Genomic DNA, 23,746 nt, shown 5'->3' with positions numbered 1-23,746 from the left:
AAAAGATTACCTTATTGAGTACACATGGAGGGACCCATGGCTCCAGCTGCATGTGTAGCAGAGGATGGCCTTTTCAGGCATCAATGGGAAAAAAGGCCCTGGTCCTGTGAAGGCTCGATACCCCAGTAGGGGAATGAGAGGGTAGGGTGGGTGGGGGAACACCCTCATAGAAGCAGGAGGAGGGAAGATGGGATAGGGGGTTTCTTGGGGGGGAAATTGGGAAAGGGGGTAACATTTGAAATGTAAATAAATAAAATATCCAACAATAAAAAAAAGATTACCTTATTGATGTTACTTAACAATTATGATTCTACTCTGTATGGGTGATATTACATGCTTTTGACTTTGGTTACCTTTTAGAATATTTTTGAGAAATATTTAGAGGTGAGTTTGAAGGCAGAAGCATGATCGTACCTCCACCTTCACTTCTGAACTCTTTTATTAGAGTCGGTGTTTATTGAAATTCTTAAATTTAAATTTATTTTCAAATCATTTTAAATTTTTTATTAATCCTGACCAGTTTCCCCTCCCTCCTCTCCTCCCTGCCCCTCCCCTCCACATCCCCCTTCGCCATCCACTTCTCCATGTCTCTTCAGAAAAGGGCAGGCCTTCCAGGAATATCAATTAAACATGGCATATCAAGTTTCAGTAAGATTAGGCACATACCTCATATCAAGACTGGATGAGGCAACCCAGTAGAAGGACGAGGTTCCCAAGGGCAGGCAACAGCATAGAAACAGCCTTCGCTCCTTCTGTTTGGAGTCCCACAAAACCACCAAGCGACACAACTAGAAACAAACCACTTTTAAAGGAACAGCCTATACTTGAACATTTGTTTTACAAATAAAACTGCTAATAATATTGTATATGACATTTAAATGTTCTGCATGGTATTTAAAATAACTTATGAGGCCAGTGAGGTGGCTCAGTGGGTCAGGGTACTTGCCATCAAGCCAAATAACTTGAAAAAAATAAAATAAAACAAATTATTTGGTTTAAGAAGACCAATAGATTTAGCCAAACTCTAATGATTAATAATCAGAGTCTCTACCAAAAGAAAGTCCTTCTTTTGGTATCAGAAGTATCAGATGTGCAGCACTCTAGCTGCTGTTTTTATTGCATGCTCTATATTGTTGCATAAGCTCAACAGATAGGATCCTTCCTGATATCCCTACTGTAATAAAATAGGGAAGGACAAAAAACGAAGCAAAGAGCAAGTCAGAGAGACCAGAATAGCGCCCTGAACACTAATGGCGGCCAAGTTAGAGGATAATTTGCTTAAAGTGTGCCAGAGGTAACAGGGCTGCTGACTGAGCAGAAAATGAGGATGATCCCACCTGCCAGGACAGCCACCCTCTGAAGAGGAAGGAGGGAGATGAGCCATGGAGCAGCAGCTGCTGCTGAGGGAACCTGGGCTTCATAAGACAGGACCGACACATGCCAAGCCTGCCCAGTATGCCCCTTCCATGCTTATACATTATATCAGACAGCATGAGCTGCTGTGGCAGGTACCGCATGGCTCAGACAAGAGCAGTGCAAGTCCTCAAAGTTCTGCCGGGCAGAAGCTACAGATCAGGCCCAGCCGAATTGCCTTCTGGTGAGGACACTCTTGCTGGCTGTGGATACATAGGTAGCTTCTTGCTCTTTCCTTAGTTTGCCAAGGAGGTTAGGGCAGGAGGAGGAGAGAAGTAGGGAATCATTGAGAATATAATACCGCCCCCCCAAAAAAAAACCCAAATTCCCCAATTTATGGGAAACTTACTGACAACTTTCTCCCAACTTTCTTGAAGTGCTCATAACCCGTGATTCTTATGCAGTAGGTTTTATAAGAAGTCTTTCTTGAAACTATGAACACTGGCATTGAAGTCAGTGTAGTAGTAGCCTGTTGGAATGATAAGTAGCAAGGCTTCACTACCTCCTGCTGGTATGCGTCCGGGTGAGTGGGTATGAATTAGTCATGTACTGCCTGAACCCAGGACTCGAGGAAGATCTATTGTGGCACCCAGTGGCCAAATAAGCAAGTGACACCAAAAAAACCAGGAGTTATTTTATCTCTGTTCAAACCTACTCTTAAAAGAACCATCCATAAAAAAAATTCATTTTGTTATTGAATTCCTAGCAAAGTAACATTAAAACTCAAAAGCTGCACACACATCTAGGAATAACAGAAAAAACTACGCGAGCCCTGGTTACTTTGTGTTCCTTACTGGTGCCTCCTTAAAATCTGCCCGGTTTAGCAGTGAGCATCTGCATCATATTCCCTGGGTTGGGCTTTAAGGCGTTGGGTTTTTCTTGTCAGATTATCATCAGATGATAACTTGGGTTCTTCCACTGTTTTCCCAAAGTGAATTTCAAATCTCAGGCCCATCAGATCTTTCAAATGAGTATAGTGATGAATCTATGGTTTTTTAAAATTTTCTGGAGGTTGTAAAATGATGAAGACATTGGCAGGAAATGAACTATGGAGAAAATGGGGAAAGTCAGGCGAAGTAGGCCAACTCGGGAGAGTTGGGCATCCATGTGGGAGGTTAGCAGGAGCTGCTGGGTGGAGATCTCTTCAAGCCAAACACTGGATAGGTCTGTTGTCAGTTGTCATTGTTTGCTTGTTGAGACTGTGTAGCCCAGGCTGTCCTAAAAAGCTGGTCATATAGCTCAGGCAGACCTTTAGCTTCCCATGGCACTCCTTCTCCACCCTGAGTGCTAGGATTATATAAACACCCTCCTGGTAAAATGAAACACTTTGATCAGATAGAAAAATGAGAAAAACCCACCCTACCTTCCCTATCACATTTATGCTACAATTTTGGGGAAGGAACATTGTGTGTGTGTGTGTGTGTGTGTGTGTGTGTGTGTGTGTGTATGCGTGTGCATGTGTGCATTTGTTTCACTCTAGAACCATGCATTCCCCACAGAACCAGTTAAAACAAAGTATTAGGATACTGCCGCGTGGAGGGAGTCAATGTGCGCCCCCCAACTCAATCCTTAACTATGTAGGACATTTTTATGCATCCTCCAAACAACAGGTAGCATATGTTACTGTATTTCCCCTGTATTCATCTGTCTCATTGCAAATTATTTCTACTGGCCACCTTCAAACTGATGCTTCAAAAAGTTGTTTGAAATTATGTGCATTTGTGTGTGTATGTGTGTATGCACTCACATATGTGCATGTGTGCACACATGCGTGCAACTGCTGGTGCCCACAGAGGTAGGTCAGCCTTTGGATCTCTCCGAGCTGGAGTTATAGAGGGTTGTTATCTGTCTGTCCAGTGTAGGTGCTGGGATCCAAACTTGAGTCTCTGGAAGAGCTACCCTCTCTCCAGTCCCAAAGATGATGTTTTTTAAGAAGTATATTTTTTTCTATATTGATGATAGTACTCTGCTTCTGAGTTGAGCAGTGTCTTTTCTGCATTTAAAAAAATATCACCTGCCAACTTACTGTGCTGCAGCAGTATTATTGGTATTGTTGTTTGCAGAAAATTGAAATGTCAAAAGTTTCTTAAACGAGAAATCCAAAGCAAGAATAATTTATTTCATTTATTTATTTCCTTCAGCAAATTCCTATGCAGAATATATTATTAATTTCTGATACTGATATAGCAAATTGCACTTTATCAGTCATAATTCAGAATCTATCACCTAATAGGACTTAGGAGAAACATGAAAATATTATATTGATGAGTGTACATACATGTAATCTTTCCATTTTCAATATGAATAAGAAGCTCACTTTTGAAAAGTTATAATGTCAGGGCTCCTTGAAAGAAGGGGCTGCTTCTGGGTGCAGAGAAAATATCAGCTGAGCTTGGGGCACATTACCTTAAATTGTGTTTTGTTTTGTTTTGAGACAGGGTTTCTCTATATAGCCCTGGTTGTCCTGGAACTCACTCTGTAGACCAGGCTGGCCTTGAACTAAGAAATCTGCCTGCCTCTGCCTCCCAAGTGTGGGGATTAAAGGCACTTAATGCCCAGCTTATGTTCAGTTGTTAAAAATTTGCACAGCAAAAGAAAATCAATAGAGTGACAAGACATCCTACAAAAAAACGGGAGGGAGGTCTGTGCCATGTCAAACAGGAATTAGTATCCAGAAAATATTTAAAAATTAAACAGCCAAAGAGCAAGTAATTCAGTTTATAAATGGGTAAATGAGCCAACAACCACTCTACAAAAATAAAAAAGTACAAATGGTCAATAAAAACACATGAAAATCTTCAACATTCTTAGCTCTTGGTGGAAACTAGATCCTCAGCCACATAGCAAGTTTGAAGCCAGCTATATGAAACTCTGTCTCAAAAAAACAGACACTCCCCCTCCCCCGCCCCCAACCCAACCAACCCAAAATAATTACATTGAGATTTCATGTCCATCCCCGTTAGCACGGTTATCATCAAGAAGACAAACAAATGCCCCACCAGGTATTGTTGGGAATGTGAGAGAGAAAGAAGCTCTCAGACACTGCTATAGAGTGTGAGCTAGTCCTTTCTGGGACATGTCCCCCACCCCACTAAGACAAAAGCCAGCTTCCTAGGGAGCCCTGAGTCCTCAGGGTTGTCTCTGAGCACTAGAGCTAAAAGCACCTCACCCTTACCCACATCCACTATTCTAGTTTATTCTTGAAGTATGCAGGCCAGCCCAGACTGAAGGCCATTAGGTAAAATGACTGGAGCAGCTCTCTGGAATCAAGGGTTCAGAAGCATAACAAAGAAACAGAAATGGTGAGAAGGCACAGGGGATTAGAGCAGACTAAAGAGATTTTGTTGGATCCTTGTGTAGAAAGAATTTCCTGTAGAAATTCCGCCGAATCTATAGCTGTTTGCTTCCATTGTGAATATCTGAGTCTTTATCATGAACATATAATACTTCTGTGTCAGAGAAAGCCTGGCAGGGAGGCTGTCTTACAGAGCCTTAGCAAATTGCCTAATTTCAGCAATGATTTCTACACCGGAGGAGTCCTTTGAAATCTCAGTGAATCGTTTTGCCTATAAATAGTGTTTTTTACAAGAAGAGGGTAAATCGGTATCTGCATGGCGTTTGTAAATTCTTTACACACAAATCAATAACGAGAGGGGAAGTAAAGTAGTCACGGTTGGGAAAGAGTTCTGCTCTTCCGGTCCGGAAAGAGTTCTGCTCTTCCGGCTCGTAGACTGTTCTCTTTGGTTGAAGCACACTGGTTTCCAAAGGTCATTATCGGCAGAGACTCCGCACACATCCCCCTTGGAGCTTGGTTGCTGAGGTTTGGAGCTTGTGTCATGGCTTTTTTTTTTTTTTTAATTGTGTATCAGTGGAGAATAAGCCTTGAGATAATAACTAGTCACTGTCCTTTGTCATTAAATCATTATTGCTTCCACTATTTCTGTCATATACCATGCTTCTGTTTCTTTCTTTCTTTTTTTTTTCCTTTCTTTTTTTAATAGTCTTTTCAGTTAAACTCTTTCTGGCAATGTAAAATGAAGGGTGCTTTTTTATGTGCTAGAGTGGACTCAAATTCCAGAGCAGTCACTCCTGACCTTGACATCTTGGCAATTCTTCCCATGCCACACCTTCCTCCTCTGTAGAGGAAGATGATAATGTCACTTCTTCCAAAGGACTGTGTAAGGCTGAGGTGTGTCAGTGCTGGAAGGTGACTAGCACAGTGTCTGACGTATAGGTGAACACGGGCGGCCGTGCTGTTTCCAGGGGACATCAGAGGTGAACAGACCCTAGTTCGTTGGCTGTGGTCATTTTCAGCAGATGCTTAGCTATCAGGTTCCCAGGGGAGCAAGTACTGTTCCATTGGACATTACTCAGCTTTGAAGAATACTCCTCAGGAGGAATTGTTATTCCCACTTTAATGCAGGGTGTTGAGAATACACTATGAGTATAGTGATCCCTCTCCGGGACAGCCAGAGTAAACCAAGTGAGCTCATTCATGCCAATGTGTTAGCGAACGCAGCAAGTAGAACCACTGGAGACTTCATATTTCCTGAATGTACTCAGTGATATGACTTGAAACGGCTGTGGTAGATATTTCTTTTAACACATACATGAAGCATTCATTTGCGTGGTATCTTACAGAAGGATTTTGATCTTATTCCAGATAAGTGTTTATATGTGTGTGGGTTTTAACAATTGAAAATTGTGATCTTGTTTAGTCAAGTACTTATGTTTATGTTTAAAATGTTTCCAATTTATAGTTTTAGATTTCTGATGTAAAATAATCATATTTAAAAACCATTTTGTATCAAGACCCAAACAAAACAAATCCTTCCCCTCGAAGTGTTGAAATTATCTCTCCTTAATTTCTTCTTCTCTGGTCTGTGTTTTGTTTTTCTAGAAAATATTCCCGAGAAAGATCTTCAAGGAAGACTTTATATCAACCGTGTCTTTCACATCAGTGCTGAGAGAATGTTTGAATTGCTCTTCACTAGCTCACACTTTATGCAGAGATTTGCTAATTCTCAAAATATAATAGGTTGGTCCTCTGTTCTTACCTAATAACAAATATAGGAGGATTTTTCTTGGAGGGTTGGAACTGATACTGTCTGGGGAGAAGTTAGACACAATTTGATTTTAAGGCATTGATTTTAAATCCGGGATTTAAATGTTTGGTTAAATTCACATGTGACCAATATAATTATTTAATTAGGTAAGTGCTACTTAAAAATGTATAAGATTTATACCCTTAGAAAACTCTGCAGTTATTCATTAATGGATCTACTTAATCTAGTTGAACCCTGTTAGAAAGGACTTCATATTGTGACAACTGGATGCATGTGGAGTGTAAACTGAAGTAACTTCTTGGTCAAGTGGCTTGCTAGTATCTATTGAGCTGAGAATCCCTGTACTTGGTCATTATATTCTGAGGTTCACAGTCCTCAGAAATGGGTACGTGTACACTCTGAAAGCCTCTCACTGGGCCTATGGCAGCATCATTTATGATTTCAGACACCCATCAGTAATAGACTAACAAATGACTCCTTTCCACTAAAGAGTACCATACAACAGTGCAAGCAACAGTGAGCTTCTACTGCTCCTAACCATGAGTAAACCTCACAGACATGGTGTCAAGCCCAAGAAGCTAGACACAAAGCATGCACACTGTGTAATTCCTTGGCAGAGGCATGGAAGTCCATGTGGTCATTGCCCTTGTGGAGGTGTACATGGGTGAAGCCTGGGTTGCTTTTGAATGCCAGTACGTTTTATGAATTAGTCTGAATAGTGGTGCCCATGTGTGTTTCCCTTGTGAAAAATGACAGACAGAGCTGTGCCCCTTTGATCTAAGTACCTATAATAACATAGTTTTTATATAGGGAGCTGATTGCACTCTCAGACCAATTTCACTGCTCATGTGATAAAAGTTCTACATTGTTAACTATCTCAAATAAGTTCATAGTAAGTTTTAAAATGAATATATATATATATATATATATATATATATATATATATATATATATCTCAAAGGTTCCAGGTACTTTGTTAACTTTGGGAGTCAACCATATAAAATTAGAATGCAGTAACAGGAGACATTTGTACAAGGTAAGCCATTTCACATGGTCAGTTTTGTAACCTGTGGATTTTGTTAACCATTAGAACCTTCAGAAAAAGCACAAGTACATATCCACCAATAAGATATCCATATGCACTCCAGATCCAAACTGAATGCTCTCATTCACAGTAGAGTTGCAAAGGGATTCTGTTGACAAGGGGGTTTGTCATTATCTCATGAGTTTCATGGCTTTAAGAATAATTTTTCTAGTTTCCATTAAACATGAAATATCTAGGAGATGCCCTCTGCTCAGTGGCTCATATTTAACACACTGTATCTCTTCTGAATCCAGTTTGTACTTTTGCTATTCATTCCTCTTTGGGGAACTGGGTCCTTGTGAAGACTTAGGTATGGTTCATTTCGTATTTGCTAGCCAATGGCTGTTGATGAGGCCATGCCCCTTTTATGGCTTTGAAGCACCACAGGTTATTACAAATTGGTAGGATGTGAAGTTTGCAGCAAAGCTGCACCTGTTATCTAGTGCCTATCTGGCTTCAGCATGGTTGGTTCTATCCACTCTCTGGTGTCATCGATAGGGTTAGGGAGCAAAGGCTTCCAGCTTCTTCAAAGTCTGAACGGTTATGGGCACATTACCGGGTAGTAATGAATCAAGATGCTTTTCTCTAAAAGACTGTAAACCACACTGCTATTCTTAGAACCTGCTACCCAGGAATCAACATCGTCTCTTCTTCTTTTTCCACTGTGTGCGCGTGTGTATGTTGTATGACATGAGTGGAGGCCAGAGGACAACTTGTAAGACAACTTCCACCATGTGGGGGTCAAAGAGCCAATCTTGGATGGGCAGGGTTGGTGTCAAGCACCTTTACCCGCTATAACGGTTTGAGTGAAAAATGTCCCCCAACGGCACTTGAACACTAGCTCTCCAATTGGTGTCACTGTTTGCAGAACTTGTGCAACTTTAAGGAGGTGGAAGTTGCCCTCTGCTCAGTCTTGCTGGAGGAGGCAAGTGGCTGGGGGCTTTGGGGTCACGGTATCTTACCACAGCAACAAAAATAACTAAACCATCTCCTGAGCCATCTCACCAGCCCCATAGATCTAATTTATTTTAATAAGGAACTTTTAAGTTGGCAGTCTCTTTAATTTCTATTTACAGTTGCATGCCATTACTTCTAATTAAAAACTCAATTTAGAATTTTTTTTTATTTAGATAAGTATAAACCTGCAGAGAAGCTTCATGAGTAGTATTAAGAACATCTACATTTACTTTCCTTAGGCTTCTCCTCAGATTTTCAAATTGTAATAAAGTATGCATGCTGTAAAGGAGGCACACAGTTGAGAGATGTTATAGACATTCACTGTTGTGGAGCTATCACTGCACGCATCTCCAGATCCTTTTCATCAATCCAAACAGAAATGCTGAACCGATAAATGATAACTCCCCATATGACCCTCCCCAGTTCCCGAGGGACCACCATTCCATCTTTTGTACTGTAAATTTAACAACTCAGGCTACTCCATATAAATAAATGTGTAAACACTTGCTTTTTTTTTTTTTCTGAGAAGTTTCCACTTAACATAATGTCTTTAAATCTATCCATCCATGACAGGGCACATAGCAGGATTCCATGTCTTTTAAAGGCTGAATTATATTCTGTGTATGCATATATAATATTGCATTCTGTGTATTCATTCATCCATTAATGACACATGGCTTGTTTACAGGTTTTAGCTACTGTGAAAAAATGCTACCCAGGCCATTAGTATGTGGATATCTACTTAAGTCCCACTTTGATTTCTTCTCAGTGTGTATTAGTTGTCTAGAAGCGATTGTTTCATCTTAGGGTAACTTTATTTTCTTTTGGGGCTTACCCAGTTCTCTATTCTATGATTGCACCATCTTATAATTCTATCAGCAATGCATAGAGACTCCAGTTTTTCACAGAATCATCAACACTATTCCTTTGGATTTTATATAACAGTCACCTAATTGGCGTGAAGTTTCACCAATTTAAATTGTTTACTAAAACAAAGCATTCTGCAAATCCTGTCTTTTTATTTTTTTAACACTAGCACCATAAAAAGGGATAATGTATCTTTTTGTCTGTTGTTATTTTCTTACAATTTTGTTCTTGATGTTTTATCTGATAAAGAACTTTCCTTCAGTATTGAGGACTGATTCTTACAATACTATGTTAACCAGAGGATGCTATCACAAATGGTAATTCAGTAGGCCTTCTGGTAAAGTGGTAAAAATCCCAGTTTAACATGCATGGGAAGTCAGAACTTGATTTCTGCTTTTTTTTTTTTTTAATAGTATAGACTTTTAGTAACAGGATTCAATGATAACTTTTGATCCTGTTTACGATTAACTGTGGATTACTTGTGTTTTCCTGGGGTAGACTGACATAGGACCACATAACCTGAAAAGTACTTTGAAATTAAGTGGATATATTGTTTTTTTATGAATGCCTAAACATGTTATATTTATAGCACATTCTGAATGGTAGATTCTGTGGTGTGTGATGTTGTCCTTTTAAATGTAGTTATGAAACTCTGAAAACTCAAAGGCTTTCTGACCCTGCCTTAAACCCCTACATGTGCTTGTAAAAAAAGAAACTGAACAAGAATGGCTCTATCTTCAAGATAACTCTGTGACGATAGGAGAAGGATTAAAGTCAGGCCCCTGCCATGAGAAGGCTGATGGGGCAGTTAGACCCAGGGAATGATCATCCGTGTGTGTCCACTGATGGTGCTCACTGTGTAGTCAGATCTCTGGATAGAGTTTACGATGCTTTCACGTGTAATGATTTTCACAAATGCTGCTGAGTTTAAAGCTAATGTCTATGTGAAGTGTGTTTTAGTCATAATAACAAGAGAATTGCAGAAGAGAGCTAAACTTCTGTCACCCAACAACCAGTAACATCTGTGACATGGTCTCCCTACCAGCACCATTGCAAAAGTCTTTTTGTTGAAGAATGACCCCCACCAGCACCAACTGCAAAAGTCTCGTTGTTGAAGAATGACAAATGTCTTTCAACATTTTCTCTTTAGTGATGGTGTATTCGAGTTGCTGTGTTTGGATTCCCCCACCCTCCACCCCCCGAGACAGTCTTTTTCTATGGCTCAGGCTAGCCTCAAACTCCCCATCATTCTGCCTCAGCCTCGTTGTCTCTGGTATTACATGCATGGTCTTGTTTCCATCATTTCCACAGGTTTTGGGTTTTAAAAAGAAATCAGTAGATGAATCAACCTTTAATTTTGTCTTCTAAAAACTTATTAACAGTTTAGAAATTAGTAGATAAGAGATATATATGTTACAGCTTTTTAAAAAGAGAAATCATGGGGGCTGGCGAGATGGCTCAGCAGGTAAGAGCACTGACTGCTCTTCCGAAGGACCTGAGTTTGGATCCCAGCAACCACATGGTGGCTCACAACCACCTGTAATGAGATCTGCCGCCCTCTTCTGTTTGCGCCTGAAGACAGCTACAGTATATTATGCTGGAGCAAGCGGGGCTGGCAGAGGTCCTGAGTTCAATTCCCAGCAGCCACACGGCCATCTGTACAGCTACAGTATACTCATACACATAAAACATAAAAAAAGAGAGAAATCATTTTAAATTTTTTTTAGATTTATTTTATGTGCGTTGAGTGTTTTGTGCACATGTATGCCTGTGCTCATGGAGGTCAAAAGAAGGCATCAGATTTTTCTGGAACTGGAGTTATAGATGCTTGTGAGACACCATGTGGGTGTTGGGAATCAAACCCAGGACTTCTTCAAGAACAAATGCTCTTAACCACGGAGCCATCTCTCCAGTCCCTGTTACAACTTCTTAAACTGGGTGTTGCTGACTGCACATGTGAAGTCCTATAAATGAATGTAGAAGGGCGGATCCCCAAAATTCATCAACAGTAACAGGCTTCTGAATGCGAACAACTAAAACTTCATTCCAGATCCATGGTGTAATGGATCTGAGGCACTTCTGGCATCTCTGTTGTTAGGAATGACTTTGCTGAGGCCTGGGTTCTGAGCACACAATGTGTCTAACAGTGAATAATGTCACGACGCATGCTGCCAGTTTATACTGTCTGCAGAGCCTTGGCTCATACAAACAGCTTTCATGGAAACAGAATGACTTAATTATGGATAATAAAGACTTTCTTTTTCCTACCATCATACTTAAAAGTTCAGCATCAAGTTAGTATGTCTTTGGATTGTATTATACTAAATGTTCCATTTTTTTTTAAAAGGCTGTTTGAGTTGCTGACATGACTTTCATCTTAAACATTTATGTAATGAATTTGAGTATAGGATTAGGAAAAACTGTCTTAGCAATTTCTGAAATGCCTGTCAACATATTTCATTCATTCTGTACCAGACATATATGGCAAATGGCATTCTCAGCGCCAACTGTTATAAAATCAACCTATGAGACTCTGAAAAACACTGAAGGCACTCTGGCATCCTGTGCATCAAATCCTTAGCTACAGTGTACATCCCTTGAATAGAAGTAAATGGACATACCCAATAGCATGCACATTTGCTGGTCTCTATTTTAAATGGCAAAATTATAGGTAAACTAAAGAATTACAATAATGTCCTTATGGTTCATTATCAATAAGTGTCTGATTTGTGTGCCTATTTTATATACCTGTTGCCCAGAGTCACCTAAGAACTTCTCTAGTGAAAGGGTTTTTAATTGAAGACAGTTTAGAAACCCCTGATGTGTATTACCTGTAAGAACAACGACTCACATGTAATCTTCCTTTTTCATTAATGGGGGTTAGGACGGCTTGTAAATACATAATTCTCAAACTACACCTCTGATTCAACTTAAAGTCTTTGCTTGCTCTGATTAGATGTGGTATCTACCCCCTGGACGGTGGAATCTGGATCTGGAGGCAATCAGCTGAGAACCATGACCTACACCATTGTCCTCAGCAATCCACTGACTGGGAAATGCACGGCTGCCACAGAAAAGCAGGTATGCGACTTGTCCAGAGGACTTCTGCCTGTAGCTCGAGAGAGGATGCCTGTTACAGGCTGGTGTGTGTGGGGGTGTTTCCCACGTGTGGGGGTGTTTCCCACCCCCCCACTCCCGCCTAGTCAATAGACCACCTGTTGGAGAGTCTTTGTCAGATCTGAGGCATTTCCATGTCATTGGCAATAACGATATTGCAGTTTTATTTTTAATAATGGTGATTGCACATATTTGGCCATAGAATCTCAGGCATGCTAGGCAAGTACTCTATCACTGGGCTGTACTCTCCAGCCTGCAGTTATATTTTAAAGACAGGCTATTTATGTACGTATGTATGTATGTATATATGTATGTATGTACGTATGTATGTATTATTCTGTTTGTTTTGTTATTTTGAGACAGAGTTTCTCTATGTAGCCTTGGCTGTCCCAGAACTCTGTGTAGACCAGGCTGGCCTTGAACTCATAACCTACCTCTGCCTCCTGAATGCTGCCATTAAAAGCTACATACAAACAAATCTATAAAAATATAAACCGAAGTATTGTCCAAAATTATATTGGTGTCTCAGCTGTCTTTGAAAACGAATCTGGAGCTGTGGAGGGGTGCTGGTAGAGGGCAGAGGTGGGGCTCACATGGAGAAGACAGGACAGTAGTTAACGTAGCAGAAGCAGATGATGAGCTTGTGAGGGTTCACTGCGTCCCCTCCTGTACATGTCTACAGTTTTGCATAATAGAAGATTTTTAAATATTTTTAAAAGTCTAACTTATACGATCATGTCAGGGGAGAAACCCAAAGAACCAGATAGCTGCTGTGACATATGGGGGAAATCGCTTTTACATCACAAAGACAAGCCAGTACTCCTATCAAGGCCTAGAGTGACACTGGCCAGTCTGGGTAGGAGTCTAGTGCACCTGAAGGATGCTGCCAACTGCCCTGCACACTGAAGAGGTATGCTGTTATAGTTTTCCCATCAGTGTGAAAGCAAATGTGATTCCCTTTTACAAGAAGAAATCAGTATTTTGGAATAGGAGAATCTCCTATCAACTCAGAAGCCGGTCCTTCCTCCTTCAATGATGGGTAGAAGTGTGGTTAACTGAGAAAGATTTAGCTGACAGATTCCCTAAGTTCTGCCTAGGGAAAGTGATGTTTTGTCTGGTGGCTCCGTATTTTGGCTTCTTTTTTTCTTTTAATGTCTGACTTTGTTAAACTTTGATGAATGTAGGAGTTAGGGCCCTCATACTTTTGATTGATTTTTGAATTGTCAACTTAATTTTTTAACTTAAAACTCATTATAGCCAAGAACCACAGAAAAATTATGCGATTTATTTCTCACTCCGTCGTAACGTGTCAAAAAACTTTGATGTGTTGTGTATCTGTGAGAAGGGACTTCAGTATATATGTTCTAAATTGCTGAGGACCCCAAACACACTGAAAATACGCATGTAAGCATTTTTTACCTTACTTTGGCAGACACTGTATAAAGAGAGTCGGGAAGCACAGTTTTACCTAGTAGATTCAGAAGTGCTGACACATGATGTCCCCTATCACGACTACTTCTACACTTTGAATAGATACTGTATCGTGCGATCTGCAAAACAGAGATGCAGGCTGAGGTGAGTCCCCGCAAGCGCATGTGTGAGTGAGCAGACCGAGGTATGCTGTGTAACACCGGCCCTGAAGTCTTAGCAAGCACTGCCAAGCTCTGCTTTTTGCCTAAATCACATGTCCAGCAGTGGTCAGGAGAGAGGTGGGAATTCTCACTCAAGACTGAAACTGATAAGGGTTTTGACATCTTGGGGCTTCACAGTCTAGAATAAATCTCCTTCAGTTGCCCCAGGAGAAAAAGCTGTAGAACTGGCCAGAACTAGTCCCACGATCAGGGGTCAGGAGTTTAGGGGAAATGCATGGTGAGCCATAAGGTGCTTTGCTGTGGTGGGAATGAAGGCTGGCACCTTGAAGCGCAATGGCCATTGCAGGCTTTGTTTGGCCCTAATTAATAGAATTACTTTCGACTAGTGTGTGATCACTAGAGATCCCCAAGGCATTTAGAGATTTATTTAATTCCTTAGCATTTACATCATTGCTATTTAGGCGAGGGTAGAGTATTCTAATTTGATGAGGTTATTAGCAGCTCACGATGTTTTAAAAAGAAGAACAAATTTTATTTGATAATAGTAATGGCATTTAATTCTTTTGGCTTTCCACAGAATGCAGTGAAATAGCTAAAGTAGTCTGTGGCCACAGTCCCTTGAAACTCCTCTGATCTCCTCTGCTTGCTAAAGTCTGTCTCTAAAGAAATATTATTTTCTTCTCATCCTATTAGAGTTTCCACAGACTTGAAATACAGGAAACAACCATGGGGCCTTATCAAGTCTTTAATTGAGAAGAATTCCTGGAGTTCACTGGAGAACTACTTCAAAAAGCTTGGTCTGTAAAGCTTTCACGCATCTGTACTTACCAAGGTCTCATTTATTAGCAAACGGGCTATTCTTCATTAGGACGAATAGAGGGGCCAGGTGTTGATGCTGGGATAGCTTACACTGACCTGGCTTCGGTTACCTTACTTGCTCTGCCAACGGCAGGATTTTACATTTTCAGTTATTGTTATTCTAACGACACTTACATAATGCTTATTATATGCCTGTTAACGCAACAAAGATTTACTTACATCACAGTGTCAACATTTCAATACTCACAGAAATCCTGTGAAGTATAGGTATGACTGCTTTTTCCCCACTTTCCTGTCAAGGAAATCAAAACTACAGTTCAGGGACTTGTCCAAGATCATACACTCTGCCTCTGCGAGACTCACCACAGAGTTGTAGATCCTCCTGTCCTCTCTCCCACCCGCAGGGCCCCAGGTCTATACCTGCCTCCTTAGGTGCAGCTTTCCTGGGCTTCTGTAGGCCCACTTGGCCATGGTGCCGTGTTTATGTGTGCATTTACCGGAGGTGTACTGGTAGCTGACCATGAGAAGCAATGCAGCTGTTGTGCTGGGATATCTCTCTTTTTTTTCTTTTTATGTTTTTAAAGATTTATCTATTTTATTTATATGAGTACATTGTAGCTGTCTTCAGACACACCAGAAGAGGGCATCCGATTCCATTACAGGTGGTTGTGAACCACCATGTGGTTGCTGGGAATTGAACTCAGAACCTCTGGAAGAGCAGTCAGTGCTCTTAACCGCTGAGCCATCTCTCCAGCCCAGGATTTTTCTTAATATATACAGAAGGGAACACTGCATACGTGAACATAATTAGTTTTAGTGAAGGGAAAGCCGGAGGTCAGTCATCTCTAGCAACACAAGGCTGTGTGTTTGCTTGACTCTGCTGGTTCTAGGGACACAAGGCTGTGTGTTTGCTTGACTCTGCTGGTTCTAGCGACTCAAGGCTGTGTGTTTGCTTGACTCTGCTGGTTCTAGCGACTCAAGGCTGTGTGTTTGCTTGACTCTGCTGGTTCTAGTGACTCAAGGCTGTGTGTTTGCTTGACTCTGCTGGCTATTTGTCCTCCAGCTCTTTTCCCTTTGGCTGTTTCATTATTAAACTTCTCATCAGCACCAGAGAAAATGAAGCCTAAACATTAGTTTGGCCACTGGCTAATGAGCTTCTGATGAAAAAGACTGAGCAGAGGGAAGGACTAAAATAAATGACAAAAAAATGAGTTTGTTTCAAGATTCCCTTTACCAGACTTTTCTTCCCAAACATTAGAACTTCTACATGTTGCTCTTCCCTTTAGGGTTAAGAAGCACCGACTTGTTTCCTGCCTAGGAAACCTTTCTGACAAGCTCGTGGATGTGTGTGGAACCCTTGTTTCCATAACTGAAGCCATTACGTTAATATTTAAAAGAGCATGTAGCAAGTTTCCACTGCTGACCCCATCATTTATTGATACACATTCTTCCCAGAATAATGAAGCCTCACTGTAGGGTCATTAGAGTCTCTAAAGTTTTTAATTAACAATAAAGTTTGAATCTAGTCTGATTCAAAACCTGAGGTCTGATTAGAGAGGATTATCAAGGCTCAGACAAGCAAACCACACACATACACACACACACACACACACACACACACACATCTTATAGTTGAGAAAGCTTCCTTCTTATTCTTTGTTTTTAAAAATTCTTAGAATCAGATTTGTCAATGGAAGAGTCTGTGCTGAGTCAATCCATTGAAGATTCTGGAAAACTTAGCAGCCTACGCCGGAGAAGGCGGACCTTGAACAGGACGGCAGAGCCGGTTCCAAAGCTGTCCTCTCAGCGCTCCTCTACAGATTTGGGCTTCGAGGCCAAAGTCGATATTGCAGGTAGCTGTGGCCACTAAACAGACAAAAGCCTTAGCCTTCGGGATGCATGAGGTGCCTCTTGTCTGTGAGGAATGTCATTTAAGGGAGTCTGCCTTTCTCTTCTTTATGATAATATTAATTAATACTCTGAATTTCTTAACAATAGCTACTATAAGAAGCCTAAAGGAGGAACAGTTAGGACATGGCAGACATATGACAAGTAGAGTATTTTATTTGGCCTACACAACATTTAAAATTTTTAGGTTGGCTGTACTGGTACATGCTTTTAGTCCCAGCGCTCAGAAGTAGAGGCAGGTAGATCTCGGTGACTTTGAGGCCAACCTGGTCTATCTAGTGCATTCCAGGCCAGCCAGGATTATTACATAGTGAGATGTTACCTCAGAAAGGAAAAAATGATTGGATATTTAAATAAAATATTATGTCTGACATCCCTGTACCACATCCCTTCAGACAGTCTGTGCTGTCCAGCTGGGCTCTGTCCCCAACATGAGCCACGAGCCCCAATCTTCTGTTTATTTCCTGCTTAACATCTATAGAAATCTGATGTTTAACTCTGAGTGTACCATGGAGGGCTAGCCTAGGTGCTGAGATGGAGCTTGACCATCAGTTTTGCAGCGACCTTGCTTTACTGTTAACCCCTCCCCCTCAGAGGTCTAAAGCTGTCAACCTCTCTCCTGTTCCCCTACAGCACCAATCCTCCACTAGATTTTTAGCTTTGCATAACCACATCTAGCCTCTGATTAAGGTCAATGGCTTTTTAAATTTTGAAGTGTAACGATTTAGGCCCCAGTGATTGGTACTTTTTTTTTTTTTTAAAGGAGAGAAATACTGTGTATTAGCTCAACTCAACTGTTCTTAGCAGAGACAGTACTTAGCTGTATATCATTCACTGTGTCTTTAATTGACTATTTAATTTGATAGTAAATTAATTTGCAACATATCTCAAATGTGAAGAGTTGCCCTGGGTTATCTCATTGTGGGTTTGTTTTACATTTTAACCAGGGTATCACAGTTTACCCTCAGTCGTTCTATCTTTACAAATGGCATTTTTCAAGTTAATTTCAGGTGACTATTAACTTTCAGCAGTGTTCACAGTCCTTGCTCTCACCTCTTACCTACAGGAAAGAGAAAGACTGTGGACAGTTGTGACACAGCCCTTATTGTGGTGATGAGCGTATTGTAAGTATTCCTTGTTTGTCTTTTGTTTACATCTTCATTTGTCTTTAAGTAGGTCCCCAAAGAGTTGTAAGGCACCTGTGGGTCTTTTTAAAAAAAGGACTTATTTTTATTTTATAAGTGTTAGTGCTTGGCCTGCCTGTCTGGGTGCGGTGCCTACAGAGGGCAGAAGGGGGCACAGATGCCCTTGGAAGTGGAGTTACATTCAAAGGGTTGTGAGCTGCTGCTCTGTGGGTGCTGGGCACCAAATCCCAGGGCTCTGAAGAGCAGCAGGTATCCTTAACCACTGAGCTATCTCATCAGCCTCTGCATTTGTGTTTTATTGGGTAGAAATGGTCACTATTGACCACGCTGAACTATAAAACCAGTCTGATAGGTTTTGTTTGATAGCTTTTAATGTATGGTTTTTCAGAATTGTAAAATTTAAAGGACTATTAAATATATGCTCAGCATTTAAAAAAAAATCTGAGTTATTTCTATGAACCCTATGGGTTTTTATGGGAAGCTCTGTAAATTTAAAGAAAATACATGTTGGTAAAATTCTAATAAAATTATTCTACTTTGCTTAAATAGATCAGTGGTGCTTGTGTTTATGTGGGTAAGAGTCATTTAGGAGTTTGCCAAAATGCAGATTTTTCCAAAGGTCACTTCCAAAGACTTTGAATGGTGAACAGGAAAATTTTAAAACATTTAAAATATTGTAAATTTATTTTTATGTGTATAGGTGTTTTGTCTGCATGTATCTCTGTATACCACATGCATGCCTGGTGACTACAAAGGCCAAAAGAGGGCATTGGATCCCCTGGGACTTGAGTTACAGACAGCTGTGAGCAGCCACGTGGGTGCAGGGCTTCAAACAAGAACAGCTAGTGATGGAATTTAAAGCTCTAGGTTATCCTGATATAGCAACCACACTGTGAAAAATATTAGGTCATTAATCTGATGCTTGCAGTGTATTATGGGAAGCTATCGAGCAAGTCACACCTAAGAGGTCTAACTCTACATAGCTGCATGGGAACCCTGGGAGTCCCTCGATTAAAGGAATTGTTTCTGACTCTGTTGTAGACTGGGTGATAATTTTTGGAGTGAAGCTCTTAGCTCTTTTTCCTATTACAGATTTCAGAACAAGCAGAAAGTACTTGTTATCCTTTTTACCATTTGCAGTTGCTTTTTGAGATGGGGCTCGCTATGAAGTCTTAGCCTTGAACTATCTCATGATCCTCCTGCCTCAGCCTCCTTCAAGCTGGGACAGCCTGTCTATACCACGGCCCTCAGATCTCTCTTTGGGTTATAGAAAAGGTTTTCAGATTCTAGTTAAATCAGTTTGCTATGACATTTTTGAATGACAAATATTATATTATTTTGTAGGAGTGTGTGTGTGTGTGTGTGTGTGTGTGTGTGTGTGTAATCACTTCGGTGCCATGATAATTTTACAGATTTGATTTCCTTGATACCTTTAGTTTTTTTTTTTTTCATATACCATCTATATACTTTTTCATTTTCTGTGCTGCCTGGAACCAAACCCAGGGCCCTGTGCATACTAAGTAATCATTCTACCACTGAGCTATGCCCTCAGACCTAGTAAGTCTAATTTGAGGCAGGTAAATCTTTTAACAGAACTAAATAAAGGCATATGATACTACTTATCAGTTTGTATACATATGTAATGAGGTCTGTATTCATTTGAAAGGCTGATATTAAAAATAAAACATTAACTTCGAATATAAAAATTTATATTTACCCTTATTAATATATGCTTGGGATTTATCTGGTACTTTCTTTGTTCAAAGAGAATATCTATCTATGCACTTTTTTTTTTTGCTTCCACTGGGAATAAAAGATAACATTGTGATGTTCCTAAAATCAGCTGCATATTGATCTTCATTTCATTTTTAAAATGCAGTATGATGGGTGTGTAATTGCTTAAGCCAGTGTAACCCAAAAATAGGCCCTGAAAGCTTACCTGGTCGGTTTCTAAACCTGTGGCTGCACAGGCCTGGCCAGGAACGAGCAGAGAAGAATGGAGAGGGGTCAGAGGTCATCTGAAACTGAGGCTATTCAAGAAGTTTTCTCATCACACCAGCCATTTCCCATCATTCTCTTTGGCATCTATACAATACTTGAAAGTACTTATTTCATATAATGAAATCAGGATAATTTATTGAAATATAGAAAATGGTATAGATTGTATACAGTTGAAAGCTTTTGCATATATATTATTTCACTCTATTTTTTAGTGGTGGAAAAGGAGTCTTGGGGGTGGGGTCTGGCTTTGTAGTGGAGGCCTCCAATCACAGCAGATCCTTTTGACTCTACCCTGCGGGTGCTGGGCTACCTCTGCTGCTGGGCCTGCAGGGCAGGTCAGTGTGGGCTAACCAACTGTCGTTTTACGCTGCACAGTTTGCTGCTGCTAGTCCTGCTGAATGTGACGCTGTTTCTGAAGTTGTCAAAGATAGAACATGCCACCCAGTCCTTCTACCAGCTTCACCTCCAAGGAGAGAAATCTTTCAAGTCAGTCCCCGACCCCAGCCTTGCCCGTCTCCACCTCCTGTTTCTTTGTTGTAGAAAATTGAACTTGAGAGATTTTGGTCTGCTATATCTTGTCATGCATGCTTACTTTGCCCCCTCCCCTCACCAGGGGTGGTGGTGGGTTTGATTTGCAATTCACGGGGCACAATAATTTATGTGAATAAAGGATAAGCAGCTGTTTTTGTGATTTACATTTTTTTTCTTCTAGTTTAGTCTCTGACCGGTTCTCAAGAACAGAAAATACTCAAAAGAACAAAGATCAGGCCCACCGTTTAAAAGGAGTACTCCAAGATTCCATAGTGATGTTGGAACAGGTAGGTCAGTTTGTTCCTCAGGGGTGTGAGTGGGCAGTCTTAGGACAACACCCTCTCTACGGTTGCTTAGTAACTCTGTGAAGTCCATGCTTAGCACGGTCGGTGCTCAACCTAAAACAGATAACCCAGGTTTATTGAATGAACAAGTAAACGAATACAGTAAGGAATAAGGTATATTTCTTGGTCTCGAGTTGCTTTGATTTTATGAGAGAAGTCAGTTACCCTACAGGTTTTCAAGTCTGTTTTTTATTTATTTGTTTGTTTGTTTGTTTATTTGTTTATTTGTTTATTATATGTAAGTATACTGTAGTTATCTTCAGACACTCTAGAAGAGGATGCCAGATGTCCTTATGGATGGTTGTGAACCACCATGTGGTTGCTCGGATTTTGAACTCAGGACCTCTGGAAGAGCAGTCAGTGCTCTTAACTGCTGAGCCATCTCACCAGCCCCCTCAAGTCTGTTTTTAAAAGTACAGAGTTAAGTAGTGTAGAAGTGTGAAGTCGGTAGTGCTCTGGGAGTTCAGAAGTAAGGTGTTTGGGGCAGATCGTATGGGGTCAGTAGGTACAGGTATGTTTTAGAACTGTAGAGGATCTTGAGTGGATTAGAAAGATGTAGCTCAGTTGTGGGCCTCAAGGTGTTCAGAGAAGAGTGGAAACACCACTGAGCCCTGAGGAACATCTAAGAAAACAAGCCTTTCCATCTGCATGATCAGATGGACTTCCTGGAAAGTACACTGCATGGAAAACTATGGCCCTCTAGTACCTGGTAAGAACTCTCTAGAATTCATATAGCAGATACTGGAGAATCAGGTATTTGATGATTTGTTTTATTTGAGCATCTCTATCTAATGATTTGTTTTATTTGAGCATATCTATCTATCTATTGATATAGATGTTCAAATCAAATACACATACACATATATACATGTACACATACACACATATCTTTTGGAGTAAAGTAATTGGCAAAAATTGAAGTCTGATTTTTGATCATTTTGTTTGCAGCTGAAGAGCTCACTCATTATGCTTCAGAATACCTTTGATTTACTAAATAAGAACAAGTCTGGGGTGGCTGTGGAGAGCTAGTGCTGAGATGTGGAAATCAAAGAGACATCTGGACCTAGAAGGCAACATCTGGAAGGAAACGGACGATGAAGACTGTTACTGTCATAAAGACATTTCTGATATTTTTATTACTGGGATTTCTACCAGGAAAACTGTATTTAAATAACATTTACTCAACGATTACTCTCCAATAGCCTTAAGACTCTATCTTTTCACTTCTTATAGATACTTTTAAGCTGTGAATTTCTCCAGTGAACCGTGAAATATATTTTGGAATTGAAATTCTGTGACACACAAGGGGAAGGAAGGCACGGTGGGTAGGATGGCTGCTCTTCTATAGTGAGGCTTGTTACTTGATCCTTCAAATTTGTTAGCACAGAGTCCCTGTATGCCCACAGGGCTTATGTTTGTAGCTAAGTTTAAGAGCCAAAAAAAGGTAAGAAGAAACTCCTCAGTCATTTGTCACTTTAAAGGATCATTTTCTAAGTGCATACATTCCAGGTTTGTATCTTTAAATCTTACAGTGTCTTCATTGACTTGGTTTCAAGGCCAGTGGTCAGACCTTTTGTATGTCCTAAAGAGTTATTGGCCATGTGGTATCTGAATGAAGGAATCACAAATATATATGTATTTATATATATACATATATATACATGTGTGTATGTATGTATGTATGTATGTACATGTACCAAAGGTGAGATTATCCTTCATATATCAAAAAGACTAAACAGTAATTTAGGAGAAGGAAGTATGTAGGATATTAATGCTCATAATGAACTACTTTTAGTTTTAGAAGCCATGAGATTATTATAAAATCTGGGCATTTCATGACGGATCAAATTGAGTCCATGAATTATGCTTGGATTCAGCTTAGCAATGCCTATGATGGCAGTGACCCATTGGATGGTAAACAATTTATCACTTTTCAGTAGCAGCTTCATTCTTTACAATACAGCTTCATTCTTTACAAATGTGTGTAGCTTGTCTTGCTGGCAGATTATGAGCTGGACACAAACTTGGGCTCAGCAATAAAGACTGGGGGACATGCACGCTGATTGGAGTTGAGAGGTGCCAGCTTGGGCTCTCAGGAAAGCGTCTTTAGGCTCTTGTGTCAGTACCAGTGTTTTGTGAAACTAAGGACTTTGTGACTTGACTTGAAATTAGCTCAGTTCCCCAGGATTTAGGGAATGTTCAGGACATATTTATTGTTTTGTTCTTTAGCAGTCTTTCTAGATTGCACACATATATTTATTCTTACTGAATATCCCTTGCCTTTAGCCAATGTTTCCTTTCCCTCGGTGTCACCAACGCCAGATGTCATCGTTAACATAATTTTTGAGAAGCTTGTAGAGAATAAAAATACTGGCTAAAGGGAAGGGCTTCTCTTCATGAATCCTAACTAATCTCCTCGGGAAGGGGGCTTCAGAGTAATACCTCCTGTTTTGTTTTGTTTTGTTTTGTTTGTGATAACATAGGAAGTCTCTGGCTGTGAATTTGAGTGACTGGATTAGAAACTTCAAAATTGTTAAGTTCAGAAAAATGTTAACTGTCAAAGTGAATGTTTTTGTGATTCCTCTTAAAGCACTTCACCATATACCTCAAAGATTACCCACGTCACTTTGTAGATAAAACACCAAGTATGTATGTAGAATTAATGAGATCTTAGTCTGTTATGTATAGATTGACTTCAATAAAACCCAAAATGTCTAAGTTGTCGTTTTTCTTCTGTTTCTGCTTAAAAACCAAACCAAACCTAGAAACCCAGTACTGTAGGCCTACAGATCATACAGATTTGTGCTGCTAGGAAAAACCCAGAGAGGACTCTCTTGGGCAATCTCATTGCAAATGCACAGACTACTGAATCAAAAGTACCACAGAGGCCTGGCTGGAACAC

The 23,746-nt window shown here is 40.3% G+C and overlaps 1 protein-coding gene across 8 annotated transcripts in view; it reads left to right on the top strand.

Moving 5' to 3' along the window:
- The window catches only part of Gramd1c (GRAM domain containing 1C), an 89,029-nt gene extending 65,467 nt beyond the window's left edge, over window positions 1–23,562 (top strand). For all 8 annotated transcript variants that reach the window (XM_031363948.1, XM_031363944.1, XM_031363949.1 and 5 more), the window contains 9 exons: window positions 6,314–6,451; window positions 12,344–12,468; window positions 13,937–14,079; window positions 14,790–14,893; window positions 16,592–16,768; window positions 17,890–17,947; window positions 20,345–20,455; window positions 20,682–20,787; window positions 21,793–23,562. In XM_031363948.1, the coding sequence (XP_031219808.1) occupies window positions 6,314–6,451; window positions 12,344–12,468; window positions 13,937–14,079; window positions 14,790–14,893; window positions 16,592–16,768; window positions 17,890–17,947; window positions 20,345–20,455; window positions 20,682–20,787; window positions 21,793–21,873 (1,043 nt within the window). In that variant the 3' untranslated portion in view covers window positions 21,874–23,562. The remainder of the gene's footprint in view (window positions 1–6,313; window positions 6,452–12,343; window positions 12,469–13,936; window positions 14,080–14,789; window positions 14,894–16,591; window positions 16,769–17,889; window positions 17,948–20,344; window positions 20,456–20,681; window positions 20,788–21,792) is intronic.
- The last annotated feature ends 184 nt before the right edge of the window (window positions 23,563–23,746 follow it).

This window comes from Mastomys coucha, unplaced genomic scaffold (assembly GCF_008632895.1).
Source record: "Mastomys coucha isolate ucsf_1 unplaced genomic scaffold, UCSF_Mcou_1 pScaffold12, whole genome shotgun sequence".
Lineage (NCBI taxonomy): Eukaryota > Metazoa > Chordata > Mammalia > Rodentia > Muridae > Mastomys > Mastomys coucha.
This window is presented reverse-complemented; position numbering and strand designations above follow the sequence as displayed.